This window comes from Ceratotherium simum, chromosome 4, assembly GCF_057802395.1.
Source record: "Ceratotherium simum simum isolate JZ-2026a chromosome 4, ASM5780239v1, whole genome shotgun sequence".
NCBI classification, from domain to species: domain Eukaryota; kingdom Metazoa; phylum Chordata; class Mammalia; order Perissodactyla; family Rhinocerotidae; genus Ceratotherium; species Ceratotherium simum.
Genome location: NC_141903.1, coordinates 66,947,210 through 66,963,391, shown reverse-complemented (window position 1 = coordinate 66,963,391; position 16,182 = coordinate 66,947,210). Strand labels below are relative to the sequence as shown.

The window sequence follows — 16,182 nt, the reverse complement described above, 5'->3', positions numbered from 1 at the left end:
GAAAAGCTGAAATATATATAAATGTCTCTTTGAGCATATCAGAGAGCTTGTAAGACAGTGAAGAATAATGGGGCTAAAATCCAGCAGAAGATGAGCCCAACATTGGGGTCACTTCCATCTGAAGAGGCTGAGAAGCTGAGTAGAGCTTTCAACAGACTCATGGAGTTCAGATCCCATCAAGGAGGTGGTCCTGATAAATCAGGCTCTGAGTTAGAACCCTGAAGAATAACCCTGGGAATTAAGGTGAATGGCAAAAAGACCAACCCTCACAAGGACTGAAGTTTGCCTTACAATTATTTTAGGACTGATTAGATTAAGATGACCTGGGATTATGTGCCAGTATCCTTCTATCAGAAAAAAAATTGCAGACATGGTAGATGATCAAAACAGACCTATAGGGGATCCTGATAAAGGATGGATTTTAGCATGACTATGAATAATATGTTCAAAAATACAATACAAGTTTAAGAATTTCAGTATAAACAGGAAACTATAAAAAAAGAATCAAATGGAAACTAGAACTGAAAATATAATTATTGAAATTAAGAACTTTTTGGAGGTAATTTGCTATTAAACTAGACAGTTGGAAGTATGTCAGAAGACTAGATGCAGAATAAGGCACAAAGAGACAAGAAGAGTATTCCTTTGGTTTTCTATGTTACTATTGAGAAGTTAGCTAACAGTCAGACTGTCACAATGCAAGCCAAAAGAAAATGGAAAGACGTATTCAAAGGTCTGAAAGAAAACAACTACCCAATCTAGAATTCTATATCCAGTAAAAGAGTTATTAAAGCATTAAGGAGAAATAAAGATATTTGCCAATGATAACTGAAAAATTCATGACCAGCAGACCTCCAACTAAATAGCATTCTTCTGGAAGAAGGAAAATGTTGCCAGGTTGAATGTTTGAAGATGCAGGAACAGATGAATATCAATAGAAAAGGTAGATATGTGGATAAATATAAACAAATATTGATTGTATAAAAGAATAGTAACAATATCTCAGGGATTGGCAATCACTATAGAATTAAAATATATAAAAACATAAACATATTACTTAGGACAATGCTAAATTAGATGCTGTGATGTTCATAAAATACTATAAGTATTAATTTATATTTGACTCTAATAAGTCTAAATACATGTTGTAATATTTTTGATAATCACTGAAAGAATAGTAAAAGAATGAATAATTACCAAGTTAAATGGGATCATGAGACTATTTAATTAATTGAAAGAAAGCAAGGAAGGTGAAGAAAAGAGACATAAAATAGACAAATTGAAAGCAAAAATAAAATAGTAGATGTAAACCCAATTATATCAGTAATTAACTGTAAATGGACTAAATACTCTTCAGTTACTCTATTTCTATAGACTTTTTCATAGGCAAGCTTTTCAAAAGACTGGTCTACAAATGTTGTTTACACTTTTCCAAATCACATTGGTAAACTGTTTCTTTCTCAACTCACTCTACATAACCCAGACTTCTCTTGCCAAAGTTTCCAATGACTTGCATAAGGTCAAACCCAATGGATGCTTCCTAATACTCATCATAGTCTGACTTTTCAGCAACAGTGGGAAACACTGATCATTCTCCTTCCTGAAATTTTTTTTGGGCTTGGCTCCATGACACACATTTTCCTGGGTTTTGTTTATACCTCTCCGGCCACCCCTATCAATCACCCTTCCTATCCCCTCTTTCTCTGTCTACCCTTGGGGTTTAAGTTGAGGGCCCTCTTTTCCTCTCAATTTATATTCTCTCCCATAGCAATCTCATCAATTTCTGTGGCTTTAAATACTATACATATGCTATACTAGAACATATATAGTATATACAATACTATAAATGCCATATATATATATGTATGGCTACTTTGATACATATATATCAAAGTAGTTCAAATTGAACTACTGATCTCATCTTACCCTATATTCTTGTAACCTGCTCTTTTTTCAGTAAAGGATACCTATCCAACCAGTTACTTTTGCCAGAAACTTCAAAGTCATCCTTGATTGCCCTCTATCTCACCTTTCTCTACTACATTTAATGCGTCACCAAATCCTGCTGATTTTAGCTTTGAAATATGCCTGGAGATCTGTCCACTTAGCTTCATAATTCCCACTCTAGTAAAGACCACTATCTCCTCTTGCCTAGACTATGGCATTAGTTTCCTAACTGGTATTTCCATTCCATTCTTGTCCCCCTCCAATTTATTCTCCACATAACGGTCAGAATGCTCTTTTGAAAATTCCCTTGCCTAAGACATTTTGGTGGTACAATAGACATTTCTATTATAGTTAGAAGAACATCCAAAAACCCCTGTCATTGACTCAGGGCCCGAGTTGCCAGCCTCCTGCCTGCTCTGGCCTGACCCTGTGCCTTCCCTGCCTTCCCCCTTGCGCTCTGGCTGAGCCACACTGGGTTTTCTCGGAGTTCCTCAAACTTGCCAAGCTTTTTTCCAGCTCAGGAACTTCACACATGCTGTTTCTTCTGCCTGGAGAATGCGCATCCTAACTTTCTTTCTGGCCATTATTCAACCCTCAGGCCTCAGCTAAAATGTTATATCCCCAAGAAGGAATTCATTACATATTCCCCCTTCTCCTAATTTATACTAGACCTTCCATTTTACTCTTGTGCCAGTTGTCAACTTATTGCTTCTCAGCTCCAAATTCACCCCTTAATATATGCTTTGCAATAATGGACGGAATTTCTTTACATAGTTCTCTTTTACAGTAAGCCTGGTGTTAAGCTTTCTCAGTAGAGGGCGCTAGAGCAACATTTCAGGAGGAAGGGGGGTGCTCCTTCTCTTGCCAGCTGCTCAGGGTGGGTCTGCAGTGTGGGTGTGTGGACATCTGGGGGGTGCTCTGCTCCAGCCATGCACCCGGAACATGCTGTCTCTGGAGACCTTGCAGCCCCAGTGTGGCCTGGTGATCGCCTTCCTGTGTATGACCTTCTCCATGTGGACATCCTATGCTCCAGGTCTCCTGTCCACCTTGGTGCCCTGATTCCCTCTGCTCACTTCCTCTCTCCCCTAGGTTTCTCTCCTGCAGTCCAACAACACCACCGTCCAGATAGAGCCTTCCAGACAGGGACACCTTCAGGCCTCCTGCCACACCGGCATCCCCACTCCTTTTACATATCCATGCACCACCTACCAGCTTCGGTTCGTCTGCCCCATCTGTGCTTCCTGTTTGCCCTGTGACTGCAGACTAGCTCTGGCCCAGCAAACCAGTGAGCTGCTCTGCCATCCAGTGGATTCAACTATATTTCCCAAGGAGATCTGAACCCCAGCCTTGGAGAGAGGTCCCCCTTCTAAATTTGTCCTTCCTTGGGTACTCTTCCTTGGTACCATATAGAGTTTTCTTATAGCCTATAGTTATTCTTTTATTATAGTGTAATAATTCTTTATATTAAACTTCACTTGTTTGAATCACTGTGTGATTGTATCTCTTGGTTGGATCCAGGTTGCTATGATTCTCGTATCTCTTGGTTGGATCCAGGTTGCTACGATTCTCTTCTTCCACTCCATATTTTTACTTAGAGTACCAATCACAATTGCATATTTATTTGTGAATTTCTTTCTTTCTTTTTTTTTTTTTTATTGCAGTAACATTGGTTTATAACATTGCATAAATTTCAGGTGTACATCATTATACTTTGTGAATCTATTTCTTAATATCTTAATTTCTTAGTATCTCTTCTACGGAACTATAGGCCCGAAGAGGGCAGGCACCATGTCTGTTTTTTGGTGCTTAGCATAATGCATGGCTCATAAAAAGCACTCAATAAATATTTGTTGCATGAATGAATATTGTATGGCCGAGTTCATTTTCTGCTAATTTATTCTGTTATGTTCTTATTATGTCCCCTTAACTCTTCTCAGTCATTGCTGTCTATTCTAAAGATCAGACATAATGTATTTTGAATTTGTAGCACCATAAGGGACCTGATTTTTGCCCTTTATAAACAAAGTAAAGCTGCATTTTTATATTCTATCATCTCCATGTTAAAACCTATTGTGGCAATGATGGTCACAAATGCAGTTACTCAGGATGGTTTTTTTCTTAGGTGTGTCCAAACTTACTATAAGACCCACATTTCTTTTCCAAAGAAGACTAGAAGGAGTTAAAAAAATCTATTTCAATTCCAATCACTATAACACCACACTTCTAATTTCTCCCATAAATCCTACCCCAGGATTCATACACTCAAATCCCAACAGGGCCTAGTGGGTAATTTAAACGACTGGGCTCAGTGTAAGGAAATGAGGAGTAGTATGGATTATGGCAAATTGGATGGCTCATGCTTCACCTGAATGCATTTAATTAACAAATTTATGAAAACATCATGCAAGCCAAATATAACATCTGCAGGCAGCACCAGTCCTGTGATTGCCACCCGGCAAACCCAGACCTACAACACTGGCTCGAGGAACCATTCTGAATGTCAAGAACCAGGAATCTTAAAATACGGGGTGCTCAACATAAGGTTGCTTTCTGTATTTGTTTTGCTGAGGAAGGCCGTTAAAGAAAAGCCGGCATCTACTATTGTCACTGTTTCACAAGAGGAAGCAAAAATTATCACCAAAAGGTAGGAAGGACAAAATCTCCCATCTATCCCATGAAAGAAAAATTGCCAAGTTTTTATTATTGTTTTTATTTTTGTCTCTGACTACGGATGGGAATGAACTTTGCTGTGGGACTCACCCAGGTTACAAATCAGTTCTATCAGAATTACCTTCTAAACTTAAAAAAGAACACACAGTTTCTGGGACCCCACTCAGGAGGTGAGGGGGATGGAGATGGTTTGCCTATGTACTTTGGAAAATGCTTCAGGGGCTTCTGAAACATACCCAGGTTGGAAACGTCTGGTCTATTCCCCTTTAACACTCAGAATACAGAGAACAGGGCTGGGCCATCATTTCTCATCCTGATTACGGAGAATCCTATTTTCCTGCACTGGAGGGAGACAAAGTTTTTTCAAAGTAGGTGTACAGCTCACATTGCCACGAAAGGCAGACACCTCCGGGTCTATGTCACAGATAAATGATTCACAATCTAGGAAGAGGGAGTCTTCACAATGATTCAATATGCAAAATTATTCCTTGTTTTAAAAAAATGTATTGATTTCTCTATTGATATATTCCTTTCTTTGTTCTCGAAAGGAATTAAAGCCATTTAAAAAATATATAAAATACAGAAAAAAGAAGCTTAAAAAAATAGGGCAACATAAAATAAAGGCAGAAAAAATTAAGATTGTGTCATGAGTAAGGTAAATAACCAAAACTCCTGTTTTTAACACTTATTAGAGGTGGGTCACATCTGTGGTTTGGACTGAAGCCAACAAGGCAGAAGACAGTAGGAAGCAGTGGGCCCTCTGTTGAGCTGACAGCTCACGCGCTCCCTCACACGGGGAGGGAGTCGCTGTTCAGCTCCCGCCAACCGTTGCTAGGGAACTTTTCAAGAGAAGTTGGAAATTGGGATTTCTAAGTGAAATCTCTGAATTTTATATGTTTGCATCTGATTAAAAAAATTAAACACAGTAAGAAAACACTCTAATGGCCTGCAGGTTGGTAGCTTGGACTGCACACTGGAATGCCCAGGTCCCATCCCAGGCTTGGTGAATGAGAAACTTCTGGGATGAAGACTGGATCTGCATATTTTGAGAACATTCCCCCAGAAGATTCCAACCTTCACCTGTAGTTAGAAATCACCACTGCAATGAAATCTGGGAAATGAAACAAGGTTTTCTAGGCGGCTTCTTGAGTGCTCTGCTTCGGAAGCCCTGCTAACATCAATCCTGTAACTAGGGAACAGCGCCTGGGCACTGCGGACCGGCGAGATATTAGCTGCACTCTACCTTAGCCCGCTTTGATTTCCCTAGGGTACTAGGTATGCAGTTTGGTTCTTATTTTCTTGGCTTTGATGAGGAAGTTTTCACAGAGGATCTGAAAACAGGAATAAAAGAGATAGAAACTTATGCCAACTTTGATTTATGCAGCAGCAGAGAAAATAAATTACAATTCTTTGAACCTCTGAAGAAACAAAAGTTCTTTAAAAGTCACAGGAGAGAACATTGCCTTCAGCATCCTACAACATGGTACCTTACAAGACAAGACTTTGGTAATGGACTGACTGCACTTCTTAGGGTTTCTTGTTCTTACCCACTCCAACCCTTTCCCCTCCCCTCAGTTTACCTTCTTATGTCTGTAATAATGGAGGCAGCCATCATGCTTCAGCACAAACCACCTCTTCCTCCAACCCTTTACGAACCTGGAGTGAGTTCTCTTATGTAGGTAGCCGCGGCAGGTGGGCCAGGTGGTATTGGGACAGCGACTCATGTCAGATCCTACCACCAGAGTCAAGATGTCTGGACCTAGAGGGAGGAATTTGGGATAGTTCAGTGGCTAAAAATCTTACAGTCAACTGAAAGAATTGTTGCTTTTCAGAAGGAATGGATGAAAAGGGGGTTATAGTTTTCATAAATGGAATATATGAAATAGAATCCTGCAATTGGAATCAATCAGAGAGTTCTTTAGTAATTCAACCCCTCATGTCGATGAAGAAAATGAAAGCTGGGGAGGTAAGGTGGCTTCTTTGAGGACCCACAGCTCATAAAAGGTTGAATCAGATGAGCGATCCAGATTTTCTGACTTGTGGTGTGGAACTCTTTCTATTCAACCACACAGCCTTGTTGGGTCTGATCATGGACGACCCAAGTCTGTTCGTCCTCACTGTCTATAATAACATCAAGCTCAATCTTTAACATATTTTGGTTTACATCCTAAGAAGGAAGATAGGTGATGTCTGGCTTTTCTATCTCAAGTTTTTTTTTGTTTGTTTTTTTGCTGAGGAAGAGTTGCCCTGAGCTAACATCTGTTGCCAATCTTCCTCTTTTTTTTGTATGTGAGCCACCGCCAGCATGGCCACTGACGAGTTGTGTAGGTCTGTACCCGGGAACTCAATCCAGGCCGCTGAGATTGCCAAACTTAACCACTAGGGCACTGGGGCTGGCCTTTCTATCTCACTTTTATTCAAGATAATTAGCCTCCATTACCTGGATAATGGGAGGATCTAAACCACTGCTAATATATCTTTCACCAATATTATCTCTGATCAAAATCAATTACAAACCTTTGAACTTGGAAGCAGACAGAAATTCTAGGAGAGTTGAGGCACAAATGGTTTTTATCCCTTTTTCTTGCCTATCCAACTGGGTGCTGAGGGCTTGACCCTGAGCTTCCAGGTGCCTGTCCTCTCTTTCTTAGAGAGCCTTCCTTGGGGCCTGAACCTCAGTGGTGCCCCTTTTCCTATGGGATCCGTGTGGTGGAAACTTTCCCTGTCCCTGATAAGATGAGGTCACTGTTTACCAACTGTGCTTTGATGCTGCCAGCACAGACACACACTTTCATCACATGCCTATCTCTTGATGCCTCAAGAAAATTCTCTGAATGTCACTCAGACAGACAGCAACCCTGACATGCTTTGAAGACTGCAAATGGGGTATGACTTCATTTACAATTCCTCTGAGAGGGAGGCCACATCCCTGAAGGGGGACATTTGGCCTTGGCAGTGCTGACTTCATCATGATGTCTGACATTGAGATTACCAATCTGTTTAGAGCTGTCTATGGAAATGGGGGTCAGTGAGGAGACTCCTCTTGTATAAATGACAAGTTCCAACCCAGGGGATTGTCTCTGGCTGAACCACACGGCCCTGAAAATAAAGATTTGTCCCAGAAAGGCTGACACAGTCTTAACTTTAGCAGGATGCAAAGCACCTTGGTAATTAAATAACTCTGTGTGTCAAGATAATTCTTCATTGCCATGTAAATACATTTTAATTTATTAAACTGCCCTTAAGCTCCTGTCAAAAACACATCCAGAAAAATTAGAAGAAGTGCTCCAGATTGACCGGGAACCCACGAATGTCTTTGTCTTTGGACTTCAGTCCCTAAAGAACAGCACTCCTGGACTAATATGCATAGTTGACACATCTGCCAATTTATTTGTGTACTGCTGTAGTGGGCTGCCCCTTGAGGTCATTTTCCTCTTGCTTACACAGACTGCATATGGGTTTCTCTGATACTGATCAGGCAAAGCTTGAGTTTCAGCTGGCCATAAACATAACTTGGTGCGCCAAAAAATTCTCTCTGGGGCAGGGATACAGATGGTCCTGCTGCAGCATGATGTCATCATGTTAAGGAAGAGTTTTTCACATTCAGAGTTAAGACATGATCCTGATGCATGGGGAGCTGCTGAGTTCCAAACAGCTGTTGGATGATGTGGGTTTTATACCCTTTGGAGGTCCTATCAGGGGCCAGGAGGACCTGGGCCTGACATTCACGGAGACTTTAGACTTTTGATTTATCCCCAAATTAGATTATTTATATAGTCGTTGTAATTTGCGTGTGTGTGTTCAAAGAATTAAATGTTAAGTAGAAACAATTAAACCCTCTGGTTTCATTATGATTTATCTAAAAATTTACTGGGAACCTAAAAATATGGAAATGTCTTAGTTCAGTGCTTCTCATATTAAACGTAGATGCAAATCACCTAGTGGATTTGTTCAATTGCATCTCCTCATTCAGTGGGTCTGGGATGAGGCCTGAGAGTCTGTATTTGTAACAAGCTCTCAATTTCATTGGTAAGTCCCGGGCATCTCTCAGTTTCCAAGAGGCTCTGCTCATGAGCACAGCCTGTATCGTCACCCACCACACTTCTTCCTTTCCTTGTCTGTGATTTAGTTTCCTCTGTACGTTTTCATTTTCAGCCCCAATATTTTGCAACAACAAAATTATTAGCTTTCCCCTAACTTACTTCTTTCTCTAAGGATCACCCCACCCTGGAGAAAGGAAATATAACCATTGCCTTCCTCTACTGGACATCCCAGAAATCTTGCTTGCAGGTGGGATGAAGGACGTGGGAAGATAAATGGCTACAGCCTGAGGTGAAAGAGTCAAGAGAACTATTAGTTTCATGAGATGAAAGAGTTTGAAATCCCACGTCTTCAGCAAATACAGTTCTTTGGTGACGACACCCTTAAAAAGAAAAGCTCTCCAGCAAACTCTTCTTCCCTAGCACTTTGGCCTAGAGTTTTGGAAGTAAGCAGTTGTAGGTGAGGTTATTTACAGCTACAGGAGAGAGAAAAATGATTTCTTTTTCTAATTCACACTTTCTCCTTGGATCACTGTCTTCTTATTATGCCACCAATCTTAAACTGTGTCAGAGTCGCACCTCTGCTGTCAGACAAACTCAACCACCCTCGCAGGCGCGGAAGAGAAATGTGCAAGACAAGCACTGTCCCCGCGGGCTGCGTGGTGGGCTGGCTCTCCGTTCAGATGCCAGGTCCCAGACTCTAGAGGCGTTTCTGTGCTCGTTTTTCCTAAAGCCTGCTCTTAGTGCAACAACGGAGCCCTAACGGACCCAAAGGACCTCCAGGCTGATTAAACTTCATTGTTTTCCTTTCCTCTCTTTTCAGCATTGTTCCTTGATTAAATCTTCTATTTGAGTCTGCAAGTAACTAGTCCTATGAAAGCCCAAACCAGAAAGTACGAGGGACCGAATTGCATACAGATTCACATGGAGCTATTGTTATTCCCAGTGTGATACCGAACGCTTTCTTAAATCCCCTGTTTTGGTTTTCCCATGGGCAAAATTAAGGAAATTTGTACAGGTGTGTGTGATTAGTATTTTTGAACAGAATTATTATTCGATTATGTTTTATTTTATAATATATTATTCCATAGTCTATAATATATATTAATATATTATTGTTATTGAATAGAATTAATCTTTAATAGAATTATTGAACACTAGACCTTGTGCCATACAGTGGATCCCCTCTCTAATGCCAGTCTAGGGAGCTATGATAACACCTGCACTGGAAGCTAACAAAACAGACTTCTGATCTTATGGTTGTAACCTTTTGGCCATGCCTTCAAGATGCTGGGCTGTGTACTGATGCTGTGCTGGCTGTGAAGGAATCACCAGGGAGAGCTGATTAAAATTATAAATGTGTGGGCCACCACCAGGAATTCTGTATTTAATAGTTTCTCGGGTGAGTCTAACATACAGTTAGATTTAGATTTAATGTTTTGAGAAAAGTGATTTGATATTTATAAATCTAAATCAGCAAAACAGCAACCAGTAACATCACAGGAATTTACCAAAGTTTAAAGTGTATGAGAATGAAACTGTACAGAAATATATACTGGTCAAAAAGATATCAGTTAGATTTTTAACACCAGCAACCAGATACAAGAGGCAGGCAGAAATATTTAGATGTTTAAACAAGCTCTCAATAGAAACTTTGTAAATATATATTTCAAGACCTCCGTACATCGTATGCATTTAACAAAAGGCTCTGTCAGTAGATTCATGATTATTGCTTTCTTCAGACAAGTTGGTGACATTCTCTCCCAAAGAGAACTCTCAAAAGCTTGTTTCAAATTCTACACATTCCAGAAATACCCTGATCAATTTATAGGCTTGCTAACAAAACCAAAAGTGTAAAGCAGTACATAAAAATTAAATTATTCCTATTATTTCTTCCCTTTTCTCTTCCTCTTTTTTACTTTCCTGGTCATGTATATTCTTCCCAAAGACCCACTGCCTCTCAGTAATCCCCTTCTGTTTTTGTTTTTGCCTTTCTTCACCATTACTGCCCATAAATTTTAGAACACAGATGGAGCTAAAATTGTGTATGGGCGGGTCTCCATTCAGGAAGCGTTTGTCCGTTGCTCTTGAACTCAGGTGCAAACTGCCGAGCCCATTGTAACACTCAGTTCGTGGCACCTGAGTGTCTTTGGAGTGCAGCCCCCTTTTGTTTTGTTTTGTTTTACTTTATTTTCTCCCTCCATTCCTTATTCTCCTTACACATTCTGCTCCCAACAATAGGCACTCACAGGACTGAAATAGTGTCTGAAATAGGACTGTGGGTACCTTCTTTTGTGTATGTCTTTTTATTTTACATAAATAGCATTATGCTAAGATCTTATTCTATTCCTGTCCTTCTGTTTTTTTTTTTTTTAACTCAAAACCATGTTTTTTTAGGATCTATCCATGGTGCTGGCTAAATGCACATCTCGTACATTGTTTCAAAGTGAGGCACAGAAGTCCAGAGTATGAATCTATTACTGGTTTACTTAACCATTCCCCTAGTGATGGTCACCCAGACTGCCTCTGACTACTCTCTACCACACAGAACCCTGCAGTGAAAGTCCTTATATGTGTCCTCTCAGCAGTTTCTTTGGGTTTATATGCCCAGACGTGCAATTGCTAGAACAAAAGATTTATAGGTACTTCACTAGATGTTGCCAGACTGCTCTCTGAAATGCCTATAGCCCAACAAGAGTGCATGAGGATTCTCATTTCCCCATATCTTTACCAAAGATGGCTATAATCTGATTTCTAATTTTTCTTCCTAATTTGGTGGATCTAAACAGTTATCTTGTTAATTTAATTTCTCTGATCACTAACAACGTTATTCTCCTACAATTTCTTTTATTGACATTATGCTTTCAACTTAAAAACTGAAATCTTTAATACATTTGAAGTCCACTTTTGCATATGGTAATAAAGTATAATGCATAATGTACGAGGATAGGAATCCATCCAACTTATAGTTCTCTACAAAAATGATTTACTAGGCAGCCGGCCCAGTGGTGCAGTGGTTAAGTGCTCACGCTCTGCTTTGGCGGCCCAGAGTTCGCAGGTTCGGATCCTGGGCATGCACTGACGCACCACTTGTCAAGCCATGCTGTGGCGGCGTCCCATATAAAGAAGAGGAAGATGGGCATGGATGTTAGCCCAGGGCCAATCTTCCTCAGCAAAAAGGAGGAGGATTGGCGTCGGATGTTAGCTCAGGGCTGATTTTCCTCACACACACACACACACAAAGATGTACTAAAGATTCTGTCCTTTCCCCATTGTTTTGTGGTGCTACCTTTATCATATATCAAGATTTAATAAATATTTGAGTGTGTTTCTGAGCTTTCTAATCCATTCCATTCCACTGGTCTAATTCTGTGACAGTACCACACTTTTTATTTATTATTATTATGGTTTTGTAATATATCTTAACATCTGGTATGAAAAGTTCCTTTGCTATTGCTTTCCCTATTCATAAATGATGTAGATACTTGTAGACACTTATTCTTCTACATATATTTGAGGATAAGTTTGACAAGCTAGTCAAACATTTTTAACAAAATTTCATTGAAAATTTATTGAATTTTTAGATTAATTCTGGGAGAATTAAGATCTTTTTCACCCATAAACATACTTTATATCTCCAGTTAAGTCGTCTTTTATGCACTTTGGTCGAGTTGTAAATATTTTTTCATGAAGTTCTTGTACATTCTTTGTTAGATTAATTCTTTTGTATCTTGCAGTTTTGTTGCTATTTTAATCATATATTAGTTTCCTTCTATTTTCTTCTTGGTTATTACTGGCATGGGGGATATTACTGATTTTTATAAGGAGATCTTGGTTTGGTCAATCTTTCTCTAATTACTTCTAAGCTCTGGTCTATTGATTTTGTTATAATCATACAATTTGCAAATAATAATGGTTTTGTCTCTTTCCTTCCAGACCATATACCTTTATTTCTCTTTCTTGTGCTGTTGGATAAGTCAAGACTTTTGATATTATGATAAACAGTGGTTGTTAAAATTGGCATTATTCTTCTCAAACTCAAAAAAAAGTGTCCAAATTTTCCCTATTAAATGTTTTGTTGTTGTTGTGTATATATTTTTATATACTTTTCTCTCTTCATGGTTAGGTTTTTGGTAGATAGCCTTTATCACGTTATGAAAAGAAACTTCTGTTCCTACTATTTAGGGAATTTTTAAAAAATACTTATTAATTGAACTTTATTACATGATTTTTTGTTCTATGGAGATAGTCATGTGATTTTTTTCTTTAGTCCATTAATATGATGAATTGTGTTAAAATATTTTCTTGGGGCCGGCCCCGTGGCTTAGCGGTTAGGTGCATGAGCTCTGCTACTGGTGGCCCGGGGTTCGGATCCCGGGCGCGCACCGATGCACCACTTCTCCAGCCATGCTGAGGCCTTGTCCCACATACAGCAGCTAAAAGGATGTGCAACTATGACATACAACTAACTACTGGGGCTTTGGGGAAAAAAAAAGGAGGAGGATTGGCAATAGACGTTAGCTCAGAGCCGGTCTTCCTCAGCAAAAAGAGGAGGATTAGCACGGATGTTAGCTCAGGGCTGATCTTCCTCACACACACAAAAAATAATAATAAAAAAATAAAAGAGAACAATAAAAAATATTAAAAAAATATTTTCTTATGATAAGCCATCCTTATTTAGGGATAAACCCTACTAGATTATGATGTATCATGTGTAATATTAATAAACAACTTGATTCAAGTATCTACTATTTTTTCTTAGAATTTGTGCATCTATACACTTATAAGTAAAATGGACATATTTTATTTTTCATACTGTATTTATTTGGTTCTGGAAGCAAGGTTACAGCAGCCTCATAAAATGAGTTGAGAAGCATTCACTCTTTCCTATTTTCTGGAAAAACCCTATAGAATAGGGAATTATTTATTCTTTGAAAGTTGGATAAGTTTCATGTATAAAAGTGACTGGCATCCCAGGCTTTTGAATGCAAGATGGAGTGGGGATGGAAATTGGGGAAGAGGTGAGGTGGTCTCTTTGTTTACTCTATAAATATCTTTATTATAGTCTGTACAAATTTTCTATTTATTCTTGCACTAATTTTGGCATCTTAAATGCTTTTGGAAATGTTCTTATTTTTCTAGTTTTCAAATTTACTGTTATATAGTTGTTCAAAGTAGTATTTTATTATTTTTAAAACTATTTTTCCATTTTTATTATTTCCTTTTTTTATTCTTCATTTTGTTTACTTGCCTCCTTTTTTCTTTTTATTATTTCTCGATTAGTCTTAGAGATGTGCAGGAGATTAAGCCTGAGGAAGGAATGACTACCTCCCTAATCCAGCAGGGCTAGAGGGCCACCTGATGTTTCCCACTGACTGTCCATAACAGGTGCTGCCCTTTGTCTGGCTTTCAGTGGTGATGGGGTGGGGAATTGGCCACCCAGGGCCATACGGGGAAGGAAAACACTAAGAAGCAGTTCCTCAGCCATTCTCTACATGAGGTGCTCAGCACTTTTCTGCTATTAGCTGTAGTTCACACCCCACCGAACATACGCAGGTACCAAAGTTTCCCCAAAAGTCTCTTACTGTCCTTACTTTAGAGTCTCAGATCTATAATTCATCTTTCTGCTTGAGACATCTCCACTGATGGGTTTGAAAAGGACTGGAAAAGACACAAGGAGGTTCCCCAAGGGTCAGGGTCTTCTTGGGGGAGGGAGGGCAAGGTGGCAAACAGTAGTGGTGGAACCCAGATTATAACAGCAGATAAATCCATCCTACAAATACCCGCCAGGAACAGCACAAGCTAGGGTGTTGAATTTAGCTCTTCTCTCGGTATCAATGTTAGTTCATCATCTTTTAAAAATCTGAAAACCCTCCATTCAAGTTTTAGAGATGTTTTCTGCCTTCCATTAATTGACATAGAGAGGCTGAATGGTTCAGTATTTTCAAGAACACTAAGCTTCTTGGAGAAAAATAAAAGAAGTCCTAAGAGTGGAACTATTACTAAAATCAGGTTCTATTTAACTCAAAAAATTGGAAAAATAATTATTTGTGACAAAAAACCTAGGAACAGCTAAACCCCAAAGGGGTAAAATTCTCTTATTGTATGAGATACTACCAATTCATTAGTATAATCATTACCATACTATGTTGATTTCTCATCTGTACTGCACATAGGATAAATATTTGTGTAGGATTTATAAGTAGTTGCTGCACATGCTAACTGAGAGTGTCGTTGGGTTCCTGGTGCACCTAGTACGTGACGAGTCCTACAGAGCAGCCAAATACTGAGCTAAATTCTACCTCACAAAGGTCCAGAATAGCTCATCAGGACATGACACTTGTTAGTGATCTTCTTGTTCTGGTCTTCACTAGAGAAGTCTCTCCCTGTTGCTAACCCCCAAGCACAATGACATCATGAGAAAGGGTAAGTGACACTTACTGCTCAGCAAGTTATACTTATGGGACATGTGGCCTATTCCAAATGCACACACTTTAATATCCCATTGCCTGGTAATATACTTCAGGGGCGTGGAGGTATGCACACAGCCTTCAGGAAGCCAGGAATAGCACACCTCACTAAATAATCCTGTGATGGAACACAGTATTTACCAGCTGTATATTTTTAGGTCTGTAGGGAGATAAGGATTTGTCACATGGTGCCAAAGAAAGTAACTTGTTTTGCAGGGAGGAAGATGGTCTTAACCTTTCCACAAAGTTTAATGTGAGGGGATACAAGGGTACAGGGCATGTATTATTATTGTTCTCTTAGTGGTTCCATCTGTGTCAAAATTGCTTTAAGGGCAGGCCTCAAGTGGCCCTAGGAGAATTTGTAGATGCTTTAGATTTGTGATTTCTTTATTTCTCTCTCTCTCTTTTTTAACATTAAAACCCTGAGTCTCTTAACTTTAAAAACTGATGGAAAGAAAGAAAAGAAAAAAGGAAGGAAGAGAGGAAGGGAGGAAGGAAGAGAAATAGTAAATTAACTCTTATAAGGAGAATATCATTACAATTATATTTTTTGTGGCAAGGAGTTTAAGGAACTATTTTGATAATAAATAGAGCATATTTTGCTTACTGTCATTTTCTGGTTTCACTTTTGTGGCTGGCCATTGATACAGAAGGAACATGGGGCAGAAATGTGATTTAATTCCTATGGAAAATCATGTTGATGACAAGGCATTCAAGGGAGCTTCGGGAGAGAAGTGAGGTTATACCCATTCTGCAGTTGCCTCCTCCTCACGTTCGAACCCCCTGGGGTATTGCAGTTCTCTGCTCCTTCAGATTAACTCTGGACTCTGTAGCTAGCCCACCTACCTTTCCTTGCAAGGTGCACAGCTTCTGTGTGCTCCACACTGGTGACTTCGGTGCCATTGACAGCCAGCACCACATCTCCAATCTGGAGCCCGGCTTCCTCAGCGGCGCTGTCTGTAAGTAGACAGACAAGGGTCTCATTGAGGAGGGGTCCTAAATTGAGTGCCCTGCTGTTTGTCCTCTTTTTAAAAGCCTCTTTCTCTAAAGGGCCT

General features: G+C 39.5%; 1 protein-coding gene across 1 annotated transcript in view; it reads right to left on the bottom strand.

The window, feature by feature from the left end:
• The window catches only part of LOC147917314 (uncharacterized), a 104,357-nt gene that overhangs the window by 49,237 nt on the left and 38,938 nt on the right, over positions 1-16,182 (bottom strand). The window contains 2 exon segments of the mRNA XM_087430333.1: positions 6,198-6,376; positions 15,974-16,084. Of these exon segments, the coding sequence (XP_087286459.1) occupies positions 6,198-6,376; positions 15,974-16,084 (290 nt within the window).